Source organism: Narcine bancroftii, chromosome 5 (assembly GCF_036971445.1).
Source record: "Narcine bancroftii isolate sNarBan1 chromosome 5, sNarBan1.hap1, whole genome shotgun sequence".
Lineage (NCBI taxonomy): Eukaryota > Metazoa > Chordata > Chondrichthyes > Torpediniformes > Narcinidae > Narcine > Narcine bancroftii.
Genome location: NC_091473.1, coordinates 46,400,039 through 46,427,830, shown reverse-complemented (window position 1 = coordinate 46,427,830; position 27,792 = coordinate 46,400,039). Strand labels below are relative to the sequence as shown.

General features: G+C 40.1%; 1 protein-coding gene across 1 annotated transcript in view; it reads right to left on the bottom strand.

Annotated features, from left to right (window-relative positions):
* Window positions 1-540: 540 nt before the first annotated feature.
* The window catches only part of prkar2aa (protein kinase, cAMP-dependent, regulatory, type II, alpha A), a 344,304-nt gene continuing 317,052 nt past the window's right edge, over window positions 541-27,792 (bottom strand). Inside the window, exons 12-17 of the mRNA XM_069937325.1 lie at window positions 25,667-25,820; window positions 14,227-14,328; window positions 12,268-12,342; window positions 9,441-9,506; window positions 7,298-7,436; window positions 541-2,813 (exon numbers count right to left, since the gene is read on the bottom strand). Of these exons, the coding sequence (XP_069793426.1) occupies window positions 2,680-2,813; window positions 7,298-7,436; window positions 9,441-9,506; window positions 12,268-12,342; window positions 14,227-14,328; window positions 25,667-25,820 (670 nt within the window). The 3' untranslated portion in view covers window positions 541-2,679. The remainder of the gene's footprint in view (window positions 2,814-7,297; window positions 7,437-9,440; window positions 9,507-12,267; window positions 12,343-14,226; window positions 14,329-25,666; window positions 25,821-27,792) is intronic.

Here is a 27,792-nt window from a genome sequence, read left to right as displayed (position 1 = left end):
GATCAAAAGCCAAACAAAACATGACCCACGAACAAAATGTCAAGCAATGCAGCTCATTGTTACAGTGAGAGTGCTGAGGTTTTGTTGGCATGCTCAATCCATCACACTGGCACCATTTGTAAGATTTATTTAAGGAATCTAGCTACAATGATCCAATGGAAGTGTAATTCTTTAATGTTAATTACACAGGAATTTAGCACTTCCAGATATGGATACTAAACACCTTATGCCCGAGCTTCTCCCAAGAATCAAACCTTTGGGTATCAGGAGCCTAGCTCATCCAGCTTTTCTGAAAAAGAATGTTACCATTACCTTTAAATCACCAGCTGCCCATATGATGAGCTGCTGCCGTCATCTCATGCATAGTGAAGCTTGTGCATTATGCCTTAACTATAACAATCTCAGAGAGCAGATCTTCCAATATCCACGGAGGTCTGCCTGCAGCTCTCGGGCAGCATGCAAGTCCTGACGTTGCTCTATTCAGATTAAAAAGCAGGAGGTGCACACTTTATTGAAGAAATGACAACTCAAAACAGAAAATTTGATATTTTGAAACAAGAAAACTTTAATTCTCTTCTAACTTTTCCTGCCAATTTGTACCCCCTTCACCAGCTCACAGTACTAACTTTTCTGCAGGGTGTGGTTCCACAGACACCGTTGTTCTTCTGTATCTCATTCTTGCAGCAAAGTTTCCTCAGGGAGTGAGTGATAGCAGGATTTTTGTACCTGCCAAGTATGATCCTCCCTTCAACTGCACTTCCAGTCTCACAAGGACAGCAATCAAGGTGGAGGCAAGGGGTGCTGATCCCTTTATTAATTTCCCACATGACATGTCTCAGAAGAACAAATTTGCATGGATTGCAGAATAAAACCCAAGGGCACTCTGACAAACCAATGACTTGTTGAATAAGAAAACATTCAACAAGTTTTTGCCACAACATTGGTAAATTTTCATTGCAGCTTTAGTATACCTTCAGTATTTCTGCACAGACAATAGCAAATTACATCTACCATTTATCTGGTCCAGTAAGGAAAAACTCAAATAATTGTATGTTACATTTATTCAAGGGTGCACCACAGATTTATGGAAGGAAAAGTACACGAAACATAAAAAATGCCCTTAATCAAATATTTCTACACCTTTGTATTTAGGGATTTCTTAACATGTGATGTGTGGAGTTCAGGATAAAATGGTGACCTGAATCTCTTAATTATAACTAGCTACTCAGCATTAATTATAAAATTCTTAAGCCAAGGACAAAAATAATCCTCATGATTCAATGACTGCTAATATATCGATGTTGTAGGACAGGATTCTTAATGAATCTGGTCATACATCAAATTATCATGTCGTATTGGTCAAATATTGAATGAGTCGTGAGCTTTCCATTAAGAGCTATGACTCCTCAAATGCAAACCTCAATCAATCTGTTTACCACTTCTCAGAAGGGAGTAGGTAAGTCAAGGAGTGTTTTGGAATTGGAGAGGAGGTGGGTTTGCTGTATTGGGGCAAATAGTTGGTGGCAAATAACTGGGCAGTGATGACTTGTGAGATTCACACAAGCCTGCCAATTCCTGAACACAAACCAAGCTGAAAATCTTCAACCAAGTCCTGATCTGAACATTGGGGAAGGGGGGGGAAAAAAAGAGGGAAAACAAAGGAACAAAAAGGATCATGAAAGTGTACACCTCATTTTTGATAGTAGTCTCAGAATAACATAAACCATGACTTCTGGTAAACATGGAAAACCTGAGAAGGCTTGTATGTTTAAAAAAAAACAAGTTCTTTACAAAAATCATAAAAAGAGGGAAATGTATGGTAATGAATATTTATGTAATTATTTGACACTTCAAGGACTTAGAACAGCAGCATTCTTTCAATATATCTGTTTGATACTGCAGAGAGTAATAAACTGAAGACTAGCCACACGTGAACTTTAATATTTGTGCAAGTGGCCTTTTTTATATGCCCCCATTCTGGAGACCAACATTTTATCTGTTTCATGGGTTGTTTCATTTGGTGAAACGCTATTATTACTGAAAACCCACACAAATGCACAATTTTTCATTTTACAAACCTCTTGATTTGAAGCAACTTTGGTAGTTTATGTTCAACACAATTCAGGGAGCTTTAAAGAAGCCAGTTTTATATGAAACATTAAAACCTATCCAGATACTTTTCAAAGTGACACTCAGTGGTGAAACCACAGAAGCAATCAAAGCTTTACAACAAAATTATACTTTTTTTTTGAGTTTTTTTGGCAAGAACTGGTCACCTACTAATATAAGTAACAAAGAATCACAACCTGCTCATTTCATCTTATCAAAAATTACATTTAGTATTCATCTTAATGGTTCAGTTTGATAATTCATAAATCAACATTTCTTTTCTGTTTTGTTTTTGGGAGAAAATCAACCCAAGATACAGAGTATGCTTTTAAACCAAGAAGGCAGATAACAAAAAATACAGAACATTTGCCACACATTTTCCCATCGTTATCTGGGTGGTTATGTATCTCATCATCACTGAGTGCTTGCCCCCACGGCATGGAAAGAGGCAGAAAATGCTATTTTGCCCATTTACTGCTTTTTTTTTTCCTTTGTGGAAAGTTTTATGTGTTGGTGGATATTTTTCACTTAGTTTCCATCAAACTGAGATGGCACAAGTTAACATTGTGCCTATAAACCAGGGTTCTCCAAGTCCAAACTGGTACCAAACAAGGAGACAAGTTGCTCTTCATAATTCACTATATTTCTCTTCATGATGTCCATGCAAGGGCCTAATAACCTCTCAAATGCTTGGATATCCATCACTGCAGAGGCAAAAAGAAAACAATGAAACATGAATGGGAAATCTATCATGGCAAGCTTCAAAAACTGTCCATCTGTTTGCATCAAAATGAAGCACTCTTCTAATATGGTGCTAAAATATTAGTTGTCTTTGCTAAACTTTCATCTATACCATCAGCTAAAAGGTACATCAATTATTATTTGACAACTGAAGTCCTGTATCACCATTTTGAATTCAATTTCACCTACAATCCATCAGCAGAACTTCAAACTAGTGCCCAGGAATCCTGAGCAAACAATGAGCCACTGGAGGAACTCAGCATGTCAGGCTGCATCCATGGGTAGAAATATAAACCCTTTGTTGATCCCAAAATGCTAACTGACCATTTCTCCCATGGATGCTGCCTGCCTACATCTCCTCCTCACTGATTATCAACACAGGTGCACCCCACTGCTCTATTCATTATATACCCATGACTGTGTGGCCAGATACAATTCCAATGCTATCTACAAGTTTGCCGATTACACCACAGTTGTTGGCAGAATCACAAATGACAACGAAGAAGCATACAGGAGGGAGGTAGTTCAGCTTGTTGAATGGTGTAATGACAACAATCTTGCACTCAACATTAGCAAAACCAAAGAGAGCCTGCGACATCGCAGGCAACAGACTTCACTCCATTGAGGACACCTACATGAGACGGTGTCCACCCAGGCCATGCCTTCTTCACTCTGCTACCATTGGGAAAAAAAGTACAGGAGCATAAAGACGAGAGTTCAACAGCACAAGGACATCTTCTTCCCTGCTGCCATCAGATTCTTGAATAATCATGAACCAAAGACGCTGCCTTATTTTTCGTGCACCAACACCCAATAGGCTGAATACGCCTGAGATTGTCTGATCTCAGAAGCTAAGCAGGCTCAGGACTGGTTAGTACGGACGGAGACTACCTAGGATCACCAGGTGCTGTAGGTTTCTGTGAGGGGCGCTGGACAAAATCGCGACTCTCTGCCTGCCTCATGGCAGAAGAATTTCATGTATGTTAAACTCTAAATGTAGTATTATGTGACAATAATATTTTTACTCTCATTTTTATAGTAATGTTGTAAGATGGTTATAATATGAATTTTTGCATTCGTATGCTGCGGCAAAACACCGAATTTCATGACTTATTCATGATGATATGGACCCTGGACAATTTTATTTTCAGACCAGCATGAGGACCGCTGCTGTGAAGCACTGAAGAAGCACTGGGAAAACTGACAGCTGCATGGGAAGTGCTGAAACAGTACTGAGAAACTGACAGCTGTTAGAAGCGCGAGAGCCACATGCTGGAAGCCGGTGGGCTCGTGGAGACTGCACCCACTGTAGTCAACCTCTCTCCTCTACTCAGGAAAGCTGAAGGCACGTACTGGGGCAGTTTAAGTGCCTGGTGCGCTGAGTTTTGAACTGGCTGATTGGTTAGTTGGTGGTCGGAGGACGGTCAGTTAGACAATCTGTCTGTGTATGCGTGCTCACCCGGCAGATTCAGTAAACAAGAGGCTGAGTTGCTTCGTTCCTGGGTGCTAGCAATGCCATCCCTAAATGTCTGTAAGTGTGCTCACCCAGTAATTTCAGTGGGAGAAAGAAGTCTGAGCTATTATGTCTGCGGGTGCCAGCACTATTGCCCTGACAGCAGTTTGCACCACTCTGATACCCAGAGTCTGAGTGTGTGTGTGCGTCTGACCTGGGCTTCACCAGTCCCCTTCCGAGAGGAGGACTTCAGTGTGACCGGAGTCACTTGACACCCAAGATAGGGTGTTTAGAGGGGAAGACTTGTGTGACAGAGTCAATGTTAACCCTTCGGAGGCATGAACCTCATGTAGTGACCAGGAGGTCACTGGGTTAAAATTCCCGTGGGAAGAAATCAAAGCTGGTCGTTGCCTCATTCGAAACCCAGGAAAGTCATATGTCCACAATGATCATGGGCACCTGTTTCCATGTCCAATTAAAAGACCAGCGTGCGACCAAACTAAGAATCCCAAGCGTGGAGACCAGACCCTGCGAGCGGTTCCTTTTTGACTGACAGACTTCACATGACTGATTTGAGGTTTTTTTTGGGAGTTTTCTTTTGGGCCATTTTAAATTTGGACAGTAATGGTCTGGATATTTTTCCCCATGTATACCTTATAAAATACCTGTTGCTAATGTAGAGTTGCCATAAAGGCTTAAGTTCAGGTGTTAGGTTTATTGAGGTCATTCTATTATTAACTTGTTAATAAATTTTGTGTTAAACTTAACCCTTCTGTTTATGCATCTCTCAATTACTGCAGAACAATGACAACAAAATCTGATACTGATTCTGTCCTGCTGAGATCTTCCAGCACCTCATTGTTTGCTCAGGATTCCAACATCTGCAATTTTTGTGTTTCTCTGGGAATCTGTTAGAGATTAAAGTTTATTGTCAAATACATAAGTACCATGGACAGATGTACCTAAATTTTTACTGCTGCAGTCCAATAAGTAAATAGGATACACCAACTACAACAGTACAAATTAAATGACCACAATATACTATTGCAGAAAATGAGATGACAAATATGAAAGGAGAGATAATAAATATTCAGCTTCAGGAGAAAAACAATTCAGTTGTGATAACAGATCATTTGGTGGCCCTGAAGTTGTTTATGGTTAGGATAGTGCAGGGGAAATTCAACAACTTAACATTTATTGGATAAAATTTGTTGCCGAATCTGGAGGTGTTGGACCTCAGTTTTCTATTCCTTCTGCCTGAAGGGAGCAGAATGTTGGAGGTCATTTATGAAGTTGGCTGCCATTTGGCAATGTGGAGCCCAGAACATAGATTTTTGAGAAAGCATAGAGGGGCAGCCAGTTGAGTTGCTACCTCACAGCTTCAGTGACCCAGGTTCAATACTGACCCCAATGTGATGTGGAGTTTGCATGTTCTTCCTGTGGGTTTCCTCCCACTTCCCAAAGACATATGGGGTTGTTTGTTAATTAGTCACTATAACTTGCCCTGGTGTGTGATTTGTGGAATTGGGAGTGGGGGAGGAAGGAGGGAGTGGGCTGGGAGAGGATGATAGAAATGTAGAGAAAATAAAGTGGGATTAGTGAAAACATGGCCTCAATGGTCAAAGTCTTGGCTGAAGGATTAATTTCCTCCTTGTATGACTTTATCTACAGCTCCAGATTTAGGTAGATCAAATTGAAAATATTAAAGTCTTTTATACATGCTCCTGGGAAAAAGAAAAGATAGGGTGTTGCCATAAGGGAGCAGGTTTTTGGCATCCAGAAGTTTTCCCCAGCCTTTGCATTGCCACAAGAGGTATGAAAATCAAGGAATTAAAAATCATGCTCAACAAATCTGACTGGAATTATTGAGGTTGTAACTTGCATTATAGACAACAGAGAGGCAGTAAATGTGATGCTTTTGGACTTTCTGAAGGTCTTTCATATGCTACACAAAAGTTATGAACCAAAATTAAAGTACAGGATTGGGGCAATTTATTATGTGGATCAATGTTTAGCTAACAGAGAGAAGAATTAATTATTTATCAGTTGGAAGATTATAATGAGTTGGGTGCTAGTGTCCCAGCCTTTTATGGTCAATACCAAAGATTTGGATGAGGGTACCAGGTACAATATATCAAAGTTTTCTAATGATACAAAGCTGGGTGGCTGAGTAACCTGAGAGAGGATATGGGAAGACTTCAGACAGATACAACAGAACAGGTGAGAACATAGAAAGAAGCAAAATCATCTATTTTGGGAGAAAAAAATAGAAAAGCAAAACATCTTTTGAATGATAAGAGGCTGGAAAGTGCTGGTGTTCAGGGGAACCCACATTTTCTTTCACACAAATCAGAGAGTTCATGTGAAAGTACAACAGGCAGTTGGGAAGATAAAGTGTAATACTGGCCATATCAAAAAAGAAGTGGACATTTTATTGCCATCATTTTGAACTCTGATTGAACTTCACCTGGAATAGCATGTGCAGGTTAGTTCTCCCCATCCATGGAAAGATTTATTTGTGATAACAAAGGTTCAACAGATAGTTTCCTGTTTGGGGGAGGGGGGGGGGCAGGGGAAATTGTCCAATAAGTGGGCAGGATCCATACCTCCTGGACTTCGAAGGAATGAGAAGTAGTCTCATTGAAACATGCCCGTCTCTTATGTGATGTTCAAGGGAAGATGCCTTGATTATATTTTCCCTGGGTGACATGTCAGGAAGGGTCACAGTCTCATAATGAGGGATGGCCATTCAGCACCGATTATATGAAATTTCTTCAAAGGCCAATGAACCTTAGGAATTTACTATACACCCAATTACCAAATTCATTCATTGATACAAATTTGGATTTGAAGGAAATCAACAGTAATGGGTTAGCAATGACACTGCAATCAAAGATCAGCCATGAAGTTATCAAAAGGGAAGAAGCTCAAGAGCTGGGAGGCTTATTTCTCCTTCTACTTCTGATGTTATGTTCAATTCCAATGAATACCGACCTAAACACTTGACTTCTCCAACTGCATATGCTGAAGCTGCTCGAGGTTTGTTGGTAACCAGGGCCAATTCTCCAAAATATTGTCCCTTGACACATCTGGCAATTTCCACCTCTGCATTGTCCTCTTGATCTGCAAGCGTCTAAGCAAAGTAGATACAAATACTTGGTTTCAAAAATCATGAAGAACACAGCACAGAATCGATTTGAATTGTTAAAGAAAGCATTGGAGTTCAGTCTCAGAGGACCCAAACGCATTATATTTCACACTGCTTCCCTGCTCTGCAGCTATTACAAACACTATTAATTTCTAAAAATTATGTTTGAACATTTAGAAGCTATAAAAAATAATATCAGCCAAAGCTAAATACTATTGTTTGGACTTCTGTTACTCAAACTAAATCTCAACTTCAATCGTTCCAGTTTTTCCACAGCCACCTCAATTTTTCTTCTCTTTTTAAAGATCTCAAAGATGTATATATAGCAAATAAAGATACATAACGAAGATTTCAGGCTCGAGCCCTTCATCAAGGATACATTGGTCATATATCTTCAACTTTGCTATATAAAGGACACTCTTTGACCTGCTGAATTTTTCCAGTTGTGTGCTTTTTCTTCAAACATGGTATCTACAGACTTCCATGTTTTACTCATCTCACTGATGCTTTTGATTTGTAGATCCAAGCTCACATCTGCTTTAATCTCCAGATTTCAGATTTATTGTCAGGGTACATACCATGACATCAGATACATGAGATTCTTTTTTCAGATTGTGAAAAAGCTCTGCATCCTATAGCATTCTGGAAGGAAGACCACATCAAACCTCTCCAATTCCTTCCATTGTCCAGCTTGAAATGCCCTCATTGGTGCTACAAATAGCCTGTTGTTATCCAACTTCTATGACTAGGAAGCTCGAGATACACACATTCTTCCCAACCTTGACAAACTACAGTTTCCTTCAGCTAAACAATGGGAAGATTAAAGCTCTTGGTTTTAATGCATGCTACGTAGTCTGCATTCCTCAGGGTGCACTGAAACATTGGTAACCTTGGCATACAGTTTTATTACAAACTGAGTTTTTGAAAACATCTTATCTTCAAAGATAACACTTGCTCTGACTTCTATGCAGTTGTCCAAATCAATTTCAACCTCACTGTATCTGATATTTGAACAATGGTTTATACCACTGATTATATACTATTTCACATCAGGGTCTCAAGCTGGCTCACCAGACTCCAGTGTCTCAAGTATATAAGCCTCGATCATCTGGACTCCTTTGTTGCCTTAGCCTTTTTGAATCTATTTAAGCTTCTCCATCCTTCTGTGCCCTTCAAATAAGCATCTTTGAACTAACCTGTGGTTATATATACCAGCTGCTGTTCCTGTAAAGCTGTGCTGGAAGGCAACCTACATTTGGGGCTTTCTCAAGTCAGGTAAGAAACGTGCTTGTGGAGTTTCTCCTTCAACTTAATTAATTTACTTATTTCAAATAAATGGTGCCACTGAGCGAATCCACATGGGGTTGTGCTATACTTACCTTTCATTAAGATATACAAAACATCTCTTATTCCCACATACCAAAGTCCTCCCCCTTGCCTCTTTAGATATGATGATTAAGGGTATTTTTTTTCCTGACCGGAACTGGTTATTTTTAATCCTTCTCTTGCATTTATGTGTGTTCCACCGTAAGCTCTTTGTTGACCTTTGATATGAGATTAAATGATTCCACAATATCTATCATAACCCATAATATCTATGTTTTCACCTACTCAGGTTTCCTACAAAATAGTTCATTCCATGCTCTCTGTTATATCTGCTCTGACAACGTCCCTTCAATTTCAATGCTTCAGATAACTTGTATCACAACTACCATTCCCTTCTTTATGACCACATGATGATGATAGTTTTGCCACATTTAATTTTAAAAAAATTTAGACATACAGCACAGTAACAGGCCATTTTGGCCCACAAGCCCGTGCCGCCCAATTAACCTACACCCCTGGTACCTTTCGAGTGGTGAAAGGAAAACCGAAGCCGCAGGGGAAAACAAGCGCAGACACAGGGAGAACTGGTATTTTTATAGTTTTCACATCCATGTTATTTTACTTTGGTTTAGGATCACTGTCTATATTAGTTAAATGTCTTACCTTGCTCTTAATCATGATCTTCACTTCACCCGATTCTACGATGAAGAAACAGTCCGCCTTATCTCCCTGCATAACAATGGAGAGGGGTTTCAAATTTATCACAAGAGCAGCTTGCTTTAATATACATCTGAGCAACAATTTATCAGATTTGACTTTTCTTCTTGTGTTGTAGGCTACCATCATTAACATATTGCACTCCAGTACCATAAATGCTTCTACCCAGGGTAGAAAGGCTGGAGTTTTTTTTATACATAGAAAAGCATTTTCAAAAATCCAGGAGACATTTTTCTATAGATATAGATATTTTATATATAAAAACACTCCAGCCTTTCCACCCCGGGTATGAGAAAATGCTTGGTTTTGCAGAAAATTCTGCCAACATTTTATGACTGAAGTTAAAATTGTAGGGGAAGGAATACTTTCAATTCTCTTCTTCCAGAAACAGAGCACACAATCTCAAAGGTGGAGCTAAGCTGTCAAGGAGTAAACCTTAGAGCAGCCATTCTCAAGAGGGGCCTGAGGGCCACAGCCTGAAAAGTCCTAATTTTTAAAAATGATTTTTATACAGTCAGCGGGAGAGAAGTATGGAAGAAATCTACCAAACTTGACTGCTTCACAGGGAAGGGGGCCCAGAAATTTTGAGTGGAGTCTGAAGGGGACCATAGCCATAAGGAGGTTGAGAATGGCTGATCGAGAGAAACTCTCCATCCCACACAAAAGACAGTTACAATCTAGAAGGCAACCCCATGTGAGGCATAGACTGTCACAAAATATTCCTGATTATGAAACAGCCTTTGTTGGTCAAAGAATCACAAAATTTGAATGATGACAGGCCTCAAAAACAGTGAACTGCATTACCTGGAAGGCTCAAGGAAATGAACTTAAGCTAACCAAGAAAGTGTGAAGACACTGTGATTGTAGTTTAATGCACAAAAGTGCTGGAGAAACTCAACAGGTCACACAGAGTTCTCTATAACCAATGTTTTGAGCCTGAACCCTTCGTCAAGGTATGAGTAAAAAAGTTCTCAAAGGTGCTCGAACTGCTGTTCCACAGGAGGACAAATTCTGAGGAGTAAAGGCCTATTTCTACAGCACACCATCAGTCAAGGTCTCTTATGTCCTACACAATAGCTAATTGATTGTGGAGAAAGTTGGTGTCATTTCATTTCTGTTCTACCTGACGTAATGCTCAAAGTTCAAATTTTGAACTGACCAATAAGTTAGAGTTTGGCATAATCTTTTGCTTTAAAGATCACTGGAATCAGGGTGAAATCAATTCAAAGACTCCTTCTACCCACTTTATCAAATGCTACAGTTACGTTTTGCAGAAAATGCTTGCCACCATCCAGACTGGGATCCATTGTAATCAACAAGTGAAACTAAGGATCAAATTAGAATAATTGGGAAATTATTTTTGAGCTCCAGTCAGCTCTACACTGATGGACATTATGAAATTTGATTTTCTGGTGTAATTTCCATTTGCATCCTCCACTGGCTTTCACCCATCATTACAAATGCAGAACATCTAGAGATACTCCATTTAGTGGCACAGCAGTTAGTACTGCTGCCCCACAGCTTCTGAGACCCAAGTTCAATCCTGGCCATGAGAGCTTTGTGCACAGACTTTGCATGTTCTCCCTATAATCAAGTGGGTTTTCTCCACTTTCCTCTTGCATTCCAAAAATGAACTGGTAGGTTAATTGCCCAAAGTGCCCAAAGTGGGTTTGGTTAGCAAAAAAGATGTGGGGAGATAATAAGTTGCAGGGAGGACTTGAAGGGAATGCTTTGTGAACCAGTCTGAGTTCTGATGAGATGTCACCACCCTGAAAGGTTGACTTGCCTTCTCTCTGCACTAATGTCTGGACTACTGACTACTTTCAACATGTTCTATCTCCATTGAAGATGGAGCACTAAAAAAAGCACCATATTGCAATGAAGTACAGTACATGATATTCCCTTCCCATTAATGACTGCTAAGAGGAATTGAAAGCATTTTTAGATTCAGCTGTCTAAAGGAATTAATCTCTGTTTCCAATATACTACATGCCATTGTTCTTAAATAACAGGTCCCTAACAGACCCAATATCAGTACAGGTTGCAGCCAAGCAAGGCTGGGGAACTATCTCAACATTTTTCTTAATCTTCCAAACTTACACAGCACCTCCAAGAAACTTCCCTCATGATGGAACTAACTTACCAGACAAATGAGGGAACTATTCAAATTTTGATCTGGAACCAATTTCAGTCACAAAATTGAAGCATTCTTGCTGGTGTAACCAGAAGAGCTGTTACTGCACAACTCCAGGGACCCAGGTTCAGTCCTATCCTTCTGCATTGCCTGTGAGCACATTCTCCCATTCCTTTTGAGTGCTCCACTTTCCTCCCACATCCCTAAAAAAGTATGGGTTATTAGGTTTAATGCCCATTGTAAATTGATCTTGGTATATGGGAGGGAGGTACAATCAGGGAATTGGTGGAAATGCGGGGAGAAGACATTAAGGTCAAAGGAATGTAAATGGGTGCTTGTTGGTCAATGAGCCGAAGGGAGTTTCTGTGCAGTACCCTTTAATGACTTAATGACATTTGGAAGCCAAGCAAGGTTACTGTCGACTCGTTAAGTAAATCAAATGCAAAAATGGGTCTTGCATTGAAGAGTTGCAAGCACAAAGGTTTTCCATAAACCTGCCCTGCAAAAAAAATCAATAACTTCCAAAAAAAGTATCAGAGGAACAAGAAGGTTTGAAAACTTAATTGTTAAAAAAAGAAATGCCTCGAAGGTTGCACATGCAATGAAACCAACTTCGTGCACAGTGAATGGACTTCTTACCTGTTTAATGATAAGCTCATTGTTCTGATATGATCTCTCTCCTATTACATCAACAATCTTCATTCTTTCTGAAAGCTGAAACATCAAATAGTAATTGCAGAGTTCAGATAATTGGCATACAAGATGGAGAAAAATCCTAATAATTGGTGTAATTGTATCCCCCTCTACCACTTTGTCTGGCAGCTCCTTCCATAGATTCCCCTCCCTCTGTGTGGAAAAAGTCTTCCTCTCAGGTCCCCTTTAAACATTTCCCCTCTTCCCCCTCACCCTCATTTGACACCGTTTTAGACTCCTCTGCTCTGCAGAAGCGACTTTAATTATTCACCCCATCTATGGCCCTCATAATTTTATAAACATCCATGAGGTCACTCCTCATTCCTAAATTCTAGAGGGGAAAAAATTCCCAGCCTATCTACTCTCTCCTTAAAGCTTAAGCATTTCAGCCATGATAACATCCTCAAGAATCTTTTCTGCAATCTTTCCAGCCTAATGACATCCTTCATATAATCAGGTGATCAGAACTGCACGGAGAAAATTCACCAGAATTCACCAGATGAGTAGGAAGAGACAGGACAATCTGGGGTTGCTTTCCTTGGAATGGTTGATGGGGAGCTGACTGATGTATATAAAGTCCTAGATAAGGTCAATAATGGGCAGCATTTCCCCGTAACAGTTATTTAAAATTAGAGAACATTGGTTTAGAGTAAGGAACAAGAGGCTTAGATGTGATTAGAGGATGGAATACAGTACCTAAAAGGATGTGGAGACATGGGACAATAATTTCCCTTTAATTGTCACTAACAGTTCAAGCAGAGGTCTTAATCAATTGACTTCAATATGTCCATAAAATCAGCCTGCCAAAATCACTTCCAACTATTTTTAAAAAAAGAGATTTCTTGGCTGAAATAAGCTGAAGTAGCAGACTGACATTTAACCTGTATCGAAAATCAGGCTATATTACTCATTTTAAAAAAATCGTCTGAACAACTGTAAGCTTTATTTGAAAGGATGGTGGAGAGGCATTAAAGGACAGTATTGTCAGCTTTGCAATTGATCAGTTTTCTCTTTGTTCTTTAATGAGGTAGGGACGGGTCAGTCAATAAAGACTATGATTGCTCTTGGGGAAAAAACAATCAAACCAGTTCCCACCACCATCACCCCCTGACTTTTTTGTTAACTTATTCTTTCTTTCATATATGCCCATTAACTCACCCCTGGTTCTATTAGTCAACTACATTAGCCAATTAACCTTTCACCCAGGATGTCTTTAGGGTGTGGGAAGAAAGTGGAGCACCTGAGTGAAAGATGGGTAGAGAGAACATGCAAACTCCACACAGAGAGCACAAGGGCTCAGGTTCCAACCTGGGTGACTGAAGTTGTGAGAAAGATGACTTACCTACACAGTATTTCCCAAGTTCTAACCAGTAAGAACCAACATTGCCTCCCCCTGTTCTCGATCCATAGTTGTCAGGCCATTTTTGGCTAACAACTGCAGGATCTCAAGTACATTGTAGAAGCACAAAACTGCAGATGCTGAAATCTTGAGCAAACACTGAGAAGCTGGAGGAACTCAGCAGGTCAGGCAGTACAATGCGCAGAAAGGGTCAGTCAATATTTTGGTTTGAGTTGCTTTATCAACCCGAGATGTTGTCTGACCCTTTCTGTCCATGGATGATGGCTGACCTGCTGAGTTCCTCCAGCTTCTGAACTGCTGGAATTCATTCTCTTAAAATACCCCTGCCCCTCATTCCCCTTCTCTCTCTCTCTCTCTCTCTCTTTCAATCTTTTTAATGAGTTTTATACTCATTCCCCTTCAGATACAAACCTTTTCAATCAAACTTTTGATCAATTGCTCTGGTATCCAACACAGCACACAATAAGTTCTAAATCACAACTCCCACATTACTTATGCTAATTAAATGTTTTGAGTTCAGTAAGGTTAATAGAAAACAACAGTACCTCCAGTGATTTCAGCAGGGGGACTGATTCAATGAATGCTTCATACACCTTCCGCTTCTTTGCATTGTTTTTCACAATTATTCGCCGAAATGTAACACGGTCCTGATAATGAAGATGGACAAATAAGACAAAGGAAAATGTTTTAAAAGTCCAGGAAACATCAAATTGTAGCTCTCATACATCTCAAAAAACTGGTTTTCATTTTATCCAGGCCAAGTAAAATAAGAATACACTTACATACAAGATCCTGGTGACTTTGATTTGTGCAAGTTGAGAGATACCATTGTTTCAGCTACCCCAATTTCTTTTTCCCATTAAAATCTTAAACTTGAAGGTTGTCATCCAGCATGCTTCTGGGGGCTTTTGTGTGGGCAGAACATACAATTCAGAACTGGAGGAACTCAGCAGGTCAGGAAATGGCCAGCCAATATTTTGGTTTGAGTTGCTTTATCAACCCAAGATGTTGTCTGACCCTTTCTGTCCATGGACGATGGCTGACCTGCTGAGTTCCTCCAGCTTCTCACTGCTGGAATACATTCTCTTAAAATACCACTGCCCCTCATTCCCCTTCAAATACAAACCTTTTCAGTCAAGCTTTTGATAAACTGCTCTGGTATCTGACACAGCAATTTTCTATTTTGCAGGACATTCTGTTGTCCTTTGCCTTTTCCAACACTCAACTGGATTAACTGCTCTTGACCTTCATTTTGGCCTGCCTTACTGAAAAAAATTGCATTCACTCTGCACCTTTGCTTTCTGCAGCTCTACAAACCCTAGGTTTCACTTCCACTATTATATCTGATCAAAATACGCCCCCAGTAGCCAAATTCACTATGCTCTATCACACTCAATACTGAACCACCCGTGTCCAGCTAAATTCGAACAATACGTTGCAACTCTGGCACATCTCTGAATTCTTCTTACAACTATCTTCCAGTGCCACCAACTGAAGCTAAGAAATATCACCATGAGCTGCTAAAACCCAGGTACTGCAAAATTGAAAATGTACACCTCCAGTAATCAAGATAAGGCTGCTATGAAGTATGAGAATGTCAGTTCCGTTTCCTCCACTAATTGACTTTTTTAGTTATACAACAACTTATCAACTCATTTACAGGTATGAGAATGTCAGTTCCGTTTCCTCCACTAAATGACTTTTTTTAGTTATACAACAATTTATCAACTCATTTACAGGTATGAGAATGTCAGTTCCGTCAGCCAGGTGCTGCTTCCATTACGTTCTTCAAAAAGAGAGAATGAGTCGGCAGTGAGAGAAATGGTACAGTACAGTGAGTTTACAAATTATGATGGTGTACATTTTCAGTTCTACTGATGTTGCACATTGCCTCCTGGATGCCCAGGTTTGAGCTATCAGATCTGTAATGAATTTGCACTATTTTCAAGTGGAGCATCACCAAGGAGGGGAATCTTCACTGTAAAGATGAGATGTTGTCTTGCACAAATGATCATTATGAAAAAGCTATGAAGGATCAATGCTACTGAAAAAGGTGGAATAGCATGAAAGAGGACAAATATGTTTACCCTTCATATTATAGCTGTTAGGTTTGTCTATCCTGAAGAGATTTAAACCTTCATGTCTGTTTGCTCACTACCTGGTGCTAACCCAATTTGGAAGCCATGTCATTCATGGCCATGCTTCTTTCAAGAAGCACATTCCACCAGTTTAAGTCGTCAAAGCAGATAAGATGACCATATTTATGAGGCATTTAGGCTAGGCACACGAAGTCATAGGGAACTGAGTCAAAGTCAGAATTGTACAGCACAGACACAGGCCCCTCACCTCACCAATCTTTGTGTCTATCTAGGCACATATAGAAATGCCCTTTACATTTAGTACTTTTAATGGACCATCACCTCCTATGGCAGTGTGTCCAATATACCAGCCAGTCTGTGTGAAGAAAAATTACTCCTTAGATCCCCTTTCAAACTCCTTTCTCACAATATGAATCCATCCCATCTCATTTTTAATATCCTTATTTTGAAGAGAAAATAATGTATTCTATCAATGCCTTTCATAAATTTTCCTCAGCATCCCTCTCTCCAAAAACATAAATATTAAAGAAGCTTACCAAGTAATCATGGAGCAATTATTTGTGGGTTCTCACAAAACCATAACTTTATTTTACGAACAACTAGGCACAATAGATAGTAAATAAGACTTTTATTCAAAACATTAAATAAAACACGCTGCTGAAGATCCAGCTGTGCTGGGTGGGTCACGTCTCCAGAATGGAGGACCATCGCCTTCCCAAGATCGTGTTATATGGCGAGCTCTCCACTGGCCACCGTGACAGAGGTGCACCAAAGAAAAGGTACAAGGACTGCCTAAAGAAATCTCTTGGTGCCTGCCACATTGACCACCGCCAGTGGGCTGATATCGCCTCAAACCGTGCATCTTGGCGCCTCACAGTTTGGCGGGCAGCAACCTCCTTTGAAGAAGACCACAGAGCCGACCTCACTGACAAAAGGCAAAGGAGGAAAAACCCAACACCTAACCCCAACCCACCAATTTTCCCCTGCAACCGCTGCAACCGTGTCTGCCTGTCCCGCATCGGACTTGTCAGCCACAAACGAGCCTGCAGCTGACGTGGACATTTACCCCCTCCATAAATCTTCGTCCGCGAAGCCAAGCCAAAGAAAGAAAGAAAATACAAGGACTATACAATTGCTTTATTTTGTTACCATTTTTAGAGTAGAATGATTTAATTGTGAAATTCTATTCTGAAGGCACCAGTAAAAATCCCAACAAACATTTTAATTGAATTTGATATTCAATCACTGCAAATGGGTTTTCCTTGTTAACAGGATTATGGCATAAAATTACAAAGCTTTATCCTCATCACCAGCAAAGCCACAAGAAATCTACTGTGGTGCTGTAAAGATCTTGGAGCTTCATGTGCAACAAAGGCTCATTTTCATTGACAACTCTTTTGCCCATTTGTAGAAAAATCAGAAATTCTTTATGCCCAGATCATGCTGTAATTCTATAATTCAGCCAGTGGTGGCAGTACAGACCACAGCTTTGCACCTCCCACCTATGAGGCCTCAAAGGCAAAGAAACACCTCTCTGCTCTGCTTCTTGGTTCTGCTAATTATTGCAAATACAGTAGTTTCATTTAACACTAAATAACATCAAGCAATGATCAGGGGGACCAGGATTCTGGCGGGGATGTTTGCTAGGGTTACTCAGGATGGCTGGAGGGGAGGGAACCAAATGAAGGAGAGGGAACCAAATGAAGGAGAATAGCAAGGAGAAGGTTAGAGTGCAATCAGAGAAAGCTTGTAGACAGTGTTTGAGGGGAGAAAGGCAGGTGATAGAAAAGGGGGATGCTCGATACGAAGATGGACAATGGTCGATTACAAAAGATCATGAGAGCTGTTGGTAAAGATAGGGGCCTACAGGAAGTAAAAAGTGGGAAATCTCTAAAATGCATATATTTTAATGCTAGGAGCATTGTAAGGAAGGTGGATGAGCTGAAGGTATGGATTGACACTTGGAAGTTTGACCTGGTAGCGATTAGTGAAACATGGTTATAGGAGGGATGTGACTGGCAGCTAAATATTCCTGGATTTAGTTGCTTTAGGTGTGATAGAACTGGGTGGGCAAGAGGGGGTGGGATTGCACTACTTGTTAGAGAAAATATTACAGCGGTGCTTAGGTGCGATAGAATAGAAGGCTCGTCCAGGGAGGCTATTTGGGTGGAATTGAGGAATGGGAAAGGGGAAGTTACAATTATAGGGGTGTATTATAGACCACTGAATGGGGAACGTGATTTAGAGGAACAAATTAGTAGGGAGATAGCAGATTTTGGAATAAGCATAGGGTAGTGATTGTGGGGGATTTTAATTTTCCAAATATAGATTGGGAAATCCATTCCGTGAAGGGCTGGATGGGTTGGAGATTGTAAAATGTGAGCAGGATAGCTTTTTACATCAATTCATGGAGGTACCAACTAGAGAGGGAGCTGTGTTGGATTTACTGTTGGGGAATGAGATGGGTCAGGTGACAGAGGTATGTGTGGGGGAGCACTTTGGGTCCAGTGATCATAGTGCCATTAGCTACAAGGTCATTATGGAAAGGGATCGGTCTGGGCCCAGAGTTGAGGTTTTTGAGTGGGGAAAAGCTAGGTTTGAGGAGATGCAAAAGGATTTACAAGGGGTGAATTGGGACAATTTGTTTTCTGGGAAGGATGTAATAGAGAAATGCAGTCTTTTAAAGGAGAGGTTTTAAGAGTACAAAATCTTTATAAACCTGTTAGGTTGAAAGGTCAGATTAAAAGTTTGAGAGAGCCATGGTTCTCAAGGGATATTGGAAACTTGGTGCAAAAAAAGAGGGAGTACTACAATAAATATAAGAAACAGGGAAAAAAGGAGATGTTTGGGTACTATATTGAATGTAAAAAGAATCTTAAGAAAGAAATTAGAAAAGCTAAAAGAAGGTATGAGGTGGCTATAGCAAGCAGGGTGAAAATAAATCCAAAGGGTTTCTACAAATATGTAAATAGCAAAAGGAAAGTGAGAGATAAAATTGGTCCAATAGAGAATCAAAAAGGACAAATGTGTGTGGAGCCAAAAGAGACGGGGGAGGTCTTCAACAATTTCTTTTCCTCAGTATTTACTGAGGAGAAGGATATTGAACTGTGCAGGGTAAAGGAAGCAAAGGGGGTAAATATGGAGGCTATAGTGATTAAGAAAGAGGTAGTACTGGAGCTTTTGAAACGTATAAAGGTGGATAAGTCTCCAGGTCCTGACAGGATTTTCCCCAGGTCCTTGAGAGAAGTTAGTGAGGAAATAGTGGAGGTTCTGGCAGTGATTTTTCAAATGTCATTAGAGATGGGTAGAGTGTTGGAGGATTGGAGTGTTGAGCATGTGGTTCCTTTGTTTAAAAAGGGTTCGAGGAGCAAGCCTAGCAATTATTGACCTGTAAGTTTGACATCTGTGGTAGGTAAATTGATGGAAAGCATTCTTAGAGATAGTATTTATAAGTATATGGAGGGACAGGGTCTGATCAGGGACAATCAACACGGATTTGTGCATGGAAGGTCGTGTTTGACCAATCTTGTTAAATTTTTTGAAGAGGTGACTAGGAATGTTAATGAGGGTGGAACAGTGGATGTTGTCTATACGGACTTCATAAGGCCTTCGATAAGGTTCCGCATGGGAGGTTAGCTAGGAAGGCTAAGTTCTTGGGTATTAATTTGGAGATAGTCAAATGGATTCAACAGTGGCTGGAAGGAAGGTGCCAGAGAGTAGTAGTAGATAATTGTTTGTCACAATGGAGGCCGATGACAAGCAGTGTACCTCAGGGTTTGGTATTGGGACCGTTGCTGTTTGTCATATATATTAATGATCTGGAGGATGGGGTGGTAAATTGGATTAGTAAATATGCAGATGATACTAAAATAGGGGGAATTGTGGATGATGAAGAGGGTTTTCAAAGATTGCAGAGGGATTTAAACTGTTTAGAGGAGTGGGCAGAAAGATGGCAGATGGAGTTTAATGCTGATAAGTATGAGGTGCTTCATTTTGGAAAGAATAATCAAAGCAAGACATATGTGGTAAATGGGAGGGCATTGAAGAATGCAGTGGAGCAGAAAGATCTAGGAAAAACGGTGCATTGTTCCCTGAAGGTAGGAGTGCATGTGGATGGGGTGGTGAAGAAGGCCTTTAGTATGCTTGCCTATATCAATCAGTGCATAGAATATAGGAGTTGGGAAGTAATGATGAAACTGTACAAGGCATTGGTGAGGCCAAATTTGGAGTACTGTGTGGAGTTCTGGTCACTGATTTATAGGAAAGATATTAACAAGATAGAGAGAGTGCAGAGAAGATTTACAAAAATGTTGCCTGGGTTTCAGCATCTGGAATACAAGGAGAAATTAAGCAAATTAGGTCTTTATTCCTTGGAACATAGAAGGCTGAGAGGGGATTTGATAGAGGTGTTAAAGATAATGAGAGGGATAGATAGAGTTGATGTGGAAAGGCTTTTCCCATTGAGAGTAGGAGAGATGGATACAAGAGGTCATGGGTTGAGAGTTGACGGGCAAAGGTTTAGGAGTAACATGAGGGGGAACTTCTTTACTCAGAGACTGGTTACTGTGTGGAATGGGCTTCCGGAAAAGGTGGTGGAGGCAGGGTCAATTTTGTCATTTCAGAAAGAGTTGGATAAGTATTTGAATGGGAGGGGGATGGAGGGATATGGGCAGAGTGCTGGTAAGTGGGATTAGAGGAGGGTACTTGGATCAGTGTGGACTAGAAGGGCCAAATTGGCCTGTTTCTGTGCTGTAATTGTTATATGATTATATCAATGAAATAATGCAAGATATTAAAATGGAGAGCAAATTATTATTTCTGATATAATTAGTCCCAAGTTTCAAACTTACTCCCTTCTGCTGCACTTCCATTGGCAATAGCTGTCATTTACAACCTGACAAGCTTAAAAAAAGGAGCTCCATTAATAAATTTTACAAAGAAATATAATACCCAAAAACAAAATACAGGATAACAGATCGTTATCGTAAATTGTGAAAGCAAATGATTGCAAAAGTACTCTGTACTTTGAATATGGCATTGGTGTAACCCAATGTGGAGGACAAACAAGTCAGGTTTGTATTTTCTGGTGTTCAGAGAGTGGGAGGCGACATGATATAAACTGGACTGAAATTTCCTCCTGATACAACCCACTCATTCTAGATAGCATCTAGTGCACCTTCCCTGATGAAGATCAATTGCTTTCACAATTTATGATAATGATCTGAATTAATAGTTGCATCTCACACAAACCTTTTGCAAATCATGCACTTGGACCAGATCTCTCTGTATTTCAAGCTCTAATTTCCCACCATCAAGACAAAATGTTTTTCTATTTTTCTTGCCAAAGTTAATAATTTCAATTTTCCCACATTTTGCCACAACTTTATTCATTCATTTGGCCAATGGTCTCATATTACAAATGTGTTTTCCTTCATGAAATTATACACAAGATGGAATATTTAACATATATAACATGGAACAGTATAGCCTAGCATCATGAACAAACTGTACAACATTCAACCTTTATAGATAATTGTTCCTGTAAAGCCCTTTAACTTTTCCTGATTACCCATTAGAAGATCCAAAATAACTCATGCCCTCATTCATTTCTCAATCTACTATTCTAGAAAACACTCTCTTCTGTGCTCATCCAATGAATCATCCTTGCCAATACTGTTAATTTGGTTTTACCACACAATATTTTGATAAAATTACTTGACTATTATAATATGCCTGCAATATTCACCTATAATTACCTCATTTAAACTTTGCCCAACACTACCATCACTGTTTGAAGACCTGCATACAATTCTCATCTATGTTTTTGACTCTTCCCGTTTCTCCATTCCATCTATAAATTTTCATTAGTTTTCCATGTCAAAATCTCTTCTTTACTGCCTTCATTCCATTTTATAATACTAGGGTGTTCCTGTCTCATTTTCCACATGCCTATCCCTGTTTTAAAAAATAGTTGGACACTGTTCTTAGATGAAAGGAAAGGTCTTCTAGTTTGCTCATCAAGTATATTCCACCATGCAAATAAAATGTTTTAGAAAATACTTCTTGCTACTAAAATAACACCCCAATTAAAGAAAAAAACATGACAGTGGCAAAGGAAATCAGTAATCTCAAATTGACCATGTTAAAATCTACATGATGAAAAAAAATGTAAACCTAAATAATGCAAATAACTGGATGCAAAATTAAAGGATTACTGTAACCTCAGGTCCTTAATCATTTTGCTAGGGTGCATGTATTGACGAAGCTAATTCTCGACAGAGAAGGCAAGCCCAATGACTGACTGCTTTTATGGACAAGTTTTGTGTAGCTAACCGCCAAGTGAAACATTTTCTGGCAATATAACTCTGATGAGAGAAATGACTGCAGTTTCTTTCATTAGTTCTACTCCTCTGATTTTTAAGTAAGAAGTGGTTTTTGACGAATTAATTTCAATGAACTGTTTGCTGAACACCCAAACACATATACTACGTATCTACAATTCACTGCTAGAGTATTGTCTACCGATTCTGTGGTGCAGCAATGCACCTTTTAAGCGATAGGCATAGACAATACATAATGTACACACTATTCTGATAGCTACATGGATTACATATGGTAAAAAAAAATGTGACTTCTTGGTCTAATGTAATTCACATAGCTGGAAACAATTTAACCCAGTGGTTCTCAACCTTTTTCTTTTCACTCACATACATCTTTAAGTATTCCTATGGCATAGGTGCTTTGGGATTAGTAAGGGATTGCTTAAGGTTGTATGTGGATGGAAAGAAAAAGTTTGGAAACCACTGTTTAAATCGTCCCTAAGTGACTCGTTATGTGCATGGTTTCATAACTCCAAAGGAAATGGGCCAATGACAATTTTTCTCAAGCAAATTATTTCAGTAACAATTGGGTCTAGAATAGTGATTCTCAACCTTTCCACTCACATACCACCTATCTTTGCTACATTTCTTGCAATTATCAGGTAACACTTAAATCATCATGAGAATGCAAATGCAGGACTCTTGAGAAAACAGAGAAGCTGAAGATGCACAGCAGGTTAGGCAGCATCCATGGAGAGTAATAGACAATTAGGAGTTTTCACACCACAGGTAAGTGGTACCCTACTTTGTCCTGGAGAAATTTCCATGAATTCAGGACCTCCCGGGCCTTTCACACCATGGTCCAAATTCTTGGGAATTTGGCCTCCCTGGCAATTTAGGGGGAGCTCCGCCCCAAACCAATGACACGTTATGCACTCATAGGAGTAAGAGTATATTCTCCCACACCGTCCATCAATTGTCCGTCCACTCCTCCCTGCCCTTCTGTCAGTCTCTCACCCGCCTGCTCCCTCCCAGCTGTCCATCAGTCAGTCTGTCGCTCACCTGCCTACCCGCTCCCTCCCTCCCAAACATCGGTAGGTTGCTCGCCAGCCTGCTCACTTCGCCCCGGCCCTCAGTAGGTAGGTCAGTCGGTTGCCTGCCTGCTCCCTCCCATCCGTCAGTAGGTTGGTCACTTGCCCACCCGCTCCCTCCCACCCCATCTCGGCCATCCGTTGGCCAGTCGCCCAGCCACCCCCATGCTTCGGGCTCGCTTCAGCATGTCACGACGGTGGCACAATGCAGGATTAATAACCTATTTTATTTCCCATAATCTCTCATGCAGCTGGAACCGCTCTGGGAAATCCAGGCGCATGAGTGATTATGGTTAATGAATTCGACCATTTATCCTGCATTGTGATGCTGTTGCGATGGGCCGAAGTGGTCCGCTCTTCTCTGGCGGTAAGTAACTTTTAATTTTATCACCTACATGACACAGCATTCAAGCGCTGACATCATGAGGCTTCCCTGCTTGGACATTTGACTCTTCACAATGTAGGGAGCGGGTGGTTCAGGAAATTTTCCTGGGGCCGCAGATCCGTTTAAAATTCCCGGGCTGACCTTTTCACACTGCAGGTTCATGGGAGGGTTCCCGGGAAAATTTCCAGGGAATCTCCATTTTACAATGTGGTGTGAAAAGGCTGATTAATGTTTTGGGTTGGCACCCTTTTACAAGACTAAGAGGGGAAGGAAAGATAGCAAAAATAGGAGGTGGGGAAAGGGGTGAGAGAGGGGAAAAGAGTCAACAGGATGCTGGACGAATGAAGATGGGAGAGGTGGAGTGGGGAAACAGAAATGTAGTATTGCACAAAATTGTCTTCAGTCTGCCATATAAGGCAGACAAAGGTTCACCATTAGCATTGTCCAACGCCCCTTACAGTCAGAGAAAGAGAAGCAGAAAGGGAGCTCCCCCAGAGTCACCAAGTGTCCATGCATTCACACACGGCCTCAGCACCCACCCAAGACTCTAGTTCAGTTCAAGCCATTAGCAACCTGAGCCCAGATCCAAGCCTCTGACATGATAAGGAAGCCTTCAGAGCCCAGGGCCCATCGGGAGTCTTCCTTTCCCTCAGCATTCTCTCAAATCCCAGCTCTGACACCTGGATTTCATGAGTACATCACCAGCAGCCTGCAGCCTGTGTGGATTTCTCGCCTGTAAGTCGCAAACAGCTCACCACCTGTGTGCGCCCTTCAGTCGCAGAGCTCCTCACTGATTAGGGTCGACGATTCTGCTTCTCCTTCTCAATGGGGACGTTCTCCCGCTACTAGTGCATTGTGCCTGTCCTCTGCTCCACTGGAATTAAAACCCCTTGAGGCCACTGCCAAACACAGGCGTCACCATCTTTGGGCCCCCTCCAGTCGCAGGAATTTAATTAAAACACCGTTGGCTCCTTTAAAAGGCCCTTGAAAGCCTGTAGGAAGGTGTCAGCAGTAGGACTGGGCAGTAGGACCCAATGGGGTAGTTCTGCGGCTCCACACTCCCCTGGTCCGCACCAGTGGCAGTGCTACTGTTACAGCAGCTCCAGTGTGTTTCACATTAAGATTTTGTTAACTTAAAATAGCCACAATACATCCTTGCATTAATCTCAACAGACAGCCCCATCCCCTGCTTGTAATACACCAGGTGTTTTTGCCTGATTTGCTCTTTAGTAGATTGGAAAATTTCCACTGCATTAAAAATGCAAAAACAAAGCAAATAGTTAAGTGAACCACATTTTTAACTTGGTTCTGAAACCTTTACCAGGAAACCCACATTACACCCACATTACAGCAGATCAGGCAATGGAAGAATCGCCTTTATAGATTCACAAACCACATGCAAAAAATCTGGAGTGCTGAATTAAAATGTATTCTTATGAAACTGATGTGGTGGAAAAATGTAACTACAGCACTGTAACATTTTTCCTCAACTCTCATTTCACAACACATGCATGAATGACATGGCAGAAAATAGTGGTACAGACTATTTTCTCGGGAAGTAATTTCTTCCCCCATCCCCTGCTTGTATCTGACCCAACAATTCATTTCCTTCCAGTATTTTCCCAGTATTAATTCTATCCAGACAGGGAAAATAAGCTGAAATACAGTAAACATGGGGTATTATATTTTACACTGATATCCTTGCTGTTCTTATGCAACATTTTGTTTTCTCGAGCCAAATGACAGTTTCAGGTGTTTTTGATTATTCAGTCCTTGTGTCCTTGGTTCCTTAGGGATCAGGTTAAAAGCCAACTATAGCCCCACCAAAACCTTGTGAACACTGCCACAGACCCAACCCCAGCGAGAAACTCTTCCTCATCATTAAACTATGAGTAATGTACCAAGAGATGCATCTCTTTAATTACTTAAGAAATAAGACTTGCTTCAATTTAAAATAAATACATTTTCAGAAGTCAGAACTTTTAAAGAAGTGAATACAAAAACAATTTAATCAGATTTTAAAAAAACACTGGGATTTCAATAATGTTTGGCAGATTTCCTTGAATTTGTGTGGCTTTAATGTCACTTACCAGACCCCAAAGAGCTCCTTCTGTTGTAGCAATGATAGTAGCAGCCCTTGGAGTGTTGTACATCAATGCCAGTTCACCGAAGCTGCCGTGATTGTCATATTTGCCAACAAGCTGAGACTGCCCATTCTTTGTTACATATATATCATATGTACCTCTGTCAAACAAAGATGCAAGAAAAAGAACTTTGAGGGTTTTGACAAATTCATTTCTTGCATAATTCATTATTTAAGTTTAAATATTTCACCATTCAGTAAAGTCTTCAGCAAATTCCAAAATTTAATCATAATTCTATTGAGCTTTTGTGGGATAAATGGACGTTAATCAGAGACCAGAGTATGTTCTATTTCAGAGGGGCCAAGATTCTGTAATCCAACACCTCAAAGATTTGATGGTTTGCATAAGATGCATTGTACCTTTGGCAGCTGAATTGCTTTTGCAGTATTCAGCAACCAAAAATAAAGATAAACAAATGAGCAAAACCAAATATTGTCATGTCAAAATTCTAAAACATATAGAGACCTTTATAATGAATTAATGAATCAAAGGAAGATGCAAAGCAATGGTCTAAAATTTTAGTCTGTTTTGAATAAAAGAAAAGCCAGCCACCAACGCATCTGATAAAAAATGTTTCAGTAAGACAAGGTGCATTGCAAAGCCAAAAATTCCACAAACCCATCTTGACATTCTCACTTCATTTTTTAAGCACAAAATGTCAAAGGTAGGGACATGAGATTGACACAATGAAACAGCCCAAAAAATCTCTCCAAATACATTAAAGGCACAGCTCATGACTAAAGACTTGCAAGTTTTCATTAAAAGTTCAAAAAGCAGCATCTTATAATCCATACATCTTTGGTGTTGTGTCAAGACCCAGTAGATATACATTCATTCGTTTTACAGCAAAGCAAGATAAATATGCTTAAGCAGTTATGGAAAAGAACTCTAGTACAGTAAATACAAAATCATCAATATGAAACCAAGCATTTTCTATGTTTTGTTTCCCAAATAGGATTTTGGTCAATTTGCAAGTATAATTCAGTTCTTTGCTATAAATCTCCAAGTCAGCAATACTGCTGTGCAAAGAAAATTTAGACCAATCTTACATTCATTGAGGTTTTAAAAATTATTAATGATACAGCCTTGCAGGGAGGTGTAGCTACTTGATAAACCTCAGCAGTCTTGGTAACAAAGACCACTAATCTGATGTGGTAAATGCAATCCCATTTCAAGCATACAAGTCAGAGGTTGGGGAGTTCATGGTGTTCACCTGTGGAAAGATAACAGACCAGAATTCCATGCGAACAGCAGCAACTGCTGGTACAGGTATTTGCAAATGCAAAGATCAAGGGGAAATTGAACAAATTAGCAGTTCTTGAGCAGCAAGTTTAAGCACAACGTATTGGTTGACGTCCTCATTTGATATGCATGATTATGGATTTCTGCATAGCAATGTACGTTTTTAGCAAAATTGGGATAAAAATTAAGACATTAAACATTGTGCATTGCAATCTTCTAACAATGAGTGAAGGATTAAATAAAACACAAAATATTCTAGAGGATGCATTGATAGGATCGATAGCCATTGCCTGTTTCCTCCAATAGGAGCGACTAAACTAGAGGACAAAGTTTTATGGTGAGAGGTAAATTTTAAAGGGGAAAATTCTCACAGAGTAGCTGGCAAAGAGAGTGATGGAACAGGGACAGCAACAACCTTCAAAAATTATCTAAATTGGTACTTGAATAAATAAGACACAGAGGAATATCGAATTAATGAAGTCCAGTGTATTGTTATTGATAGGTACAAAGGTGGCTGAAGGGACTGTTTCTATGCTGTACAACTTTGAGTCAATAAAAAGGCAAATTTTACTCTGTTGAGTTTGTAGGCAACAAAGGTTCAACAGAATTCAAATAGGGTCAATCGCAGGCAAAGCTGTGGCGGTGGAATTATCAGATTTGTTACTAAACAGATGCAATACTTCGGATTAAACAGGATACAAAATTTCACATAATCTGACTTAAATTAAAGACGCTGGGCAAAAACCACTCCAGAAGGCTGTCACTGTCTCCAAGTTTAGGAATGAGAGAGTTGTTTATATGCAAGGTCACCTCAGACGATGCTCTTGATG